Here is an 839-nt window from a genome sequence, read left to right on the forward strand (position 1 = left end):
GTCAGTAGAACATGTTTATTAACGATGAATTTAAATTTTAGATCACGGAGAGCCACAACAAATGTTAGTGACTGCATATAATAGATGAAATCATAAATTTAATAGGGAGAGTCGAGAGTTTTCCAGAGTAATTGAAGACCAATTCCCTCCAGAGCAAGAAGTCAATAAACCATAGATGTCTTCTCTGTAACAAAGAGAACATCTTCCTCTCTAAAGAAGGGCAAAATAAGATAGTATTCAGATCAGCAGTTCGTTCAGTAGAAGCTGGAGAACCCATATCTTCCACAGCATGAAGGGCGGCAGCATCCGTATCCATAGCCAGAGCCATATCCGTAGCCTCCAAACCCAGAGCCATATCCATAGCCTCCATAGCCAGAGCCATATCCATAGCCTCCATAACCACAGCCACAGCCCAGTCTGCAGATGCTGTTACATCCACAACCATAGCCAGAGCCCAGGCCTCCGAAGCTGCCATAGCCATAGCCCAGGCCTCCGTAGTAGCCACTGTAGTAGCTCATGGTGTCAGGAGAGATAAACTGTTTTGCACTGGAGATGAATTGAGTGCAGTGTGTGTATGCCTAGCTTTCATGAGTGCTTTTATACTCTGTGTTGAATACAGTAAACAAGGACATGTGATCCCATCTCCATGCAACAGAATAATTTCAAGTCTATAAATTCATTTAAATAGTTTCTTTGTTACTTAACAAAAGGTCCACACTTCTATTAAGGAATTGTTAGCAATCATTATTTTTTTTAATGAGTTTGCATTCCAGTAAAGGAAATGCTTCCAAGATGAAAAATGATTTTACCCTCTTCAAAGGCCATGCTACTGTTCTAAT

General features: G+C 40.9%; 1 protein-coding gene across 1 annotated transcript; it reads right to left on the reverse strand.

The window, feature by feature from the left end:
* Positions 1–254: 254 nt before the first annotated feature.
* On the reverse strand, positions 255–518 carry LOC128111598 (keratin-associated protein 16-3-like). Its single transcript, XM_052739847.1, has 2 exons — positions 401–518; positions 255–337 (listed from the first exon to the last, which is right to left on the reverse strand). The coding sequence occupies exons 1-2, from the start codon at positions 516–518 to the stop codon at positions 255–257; spliced, it is 201 nt and encodes a 66-aa protein (XP_052595807.1).
* Positions 519–839: the final 321 nt, after the last annotated feature.

The sequence above is a fragment of the Peromyscus californicus genome, unplaced genomic scaffold (genome assembly GCF_007827085.1).
Source record: "Peromyscus californicus insignis strain IS unplaced genomic scaffold, ASM782708v3 Scaffold_16__1_contigs__length_79575227, whole genome shotgun sequence".
In the NCBI taxonomy this organism is placed as follows: domain Eukaryota; kingdom Metazoa; phylum Chordata; class Mammalia; order Rodentia; family Cricetidae; genus Peromyscus; species Peromyscus californicus.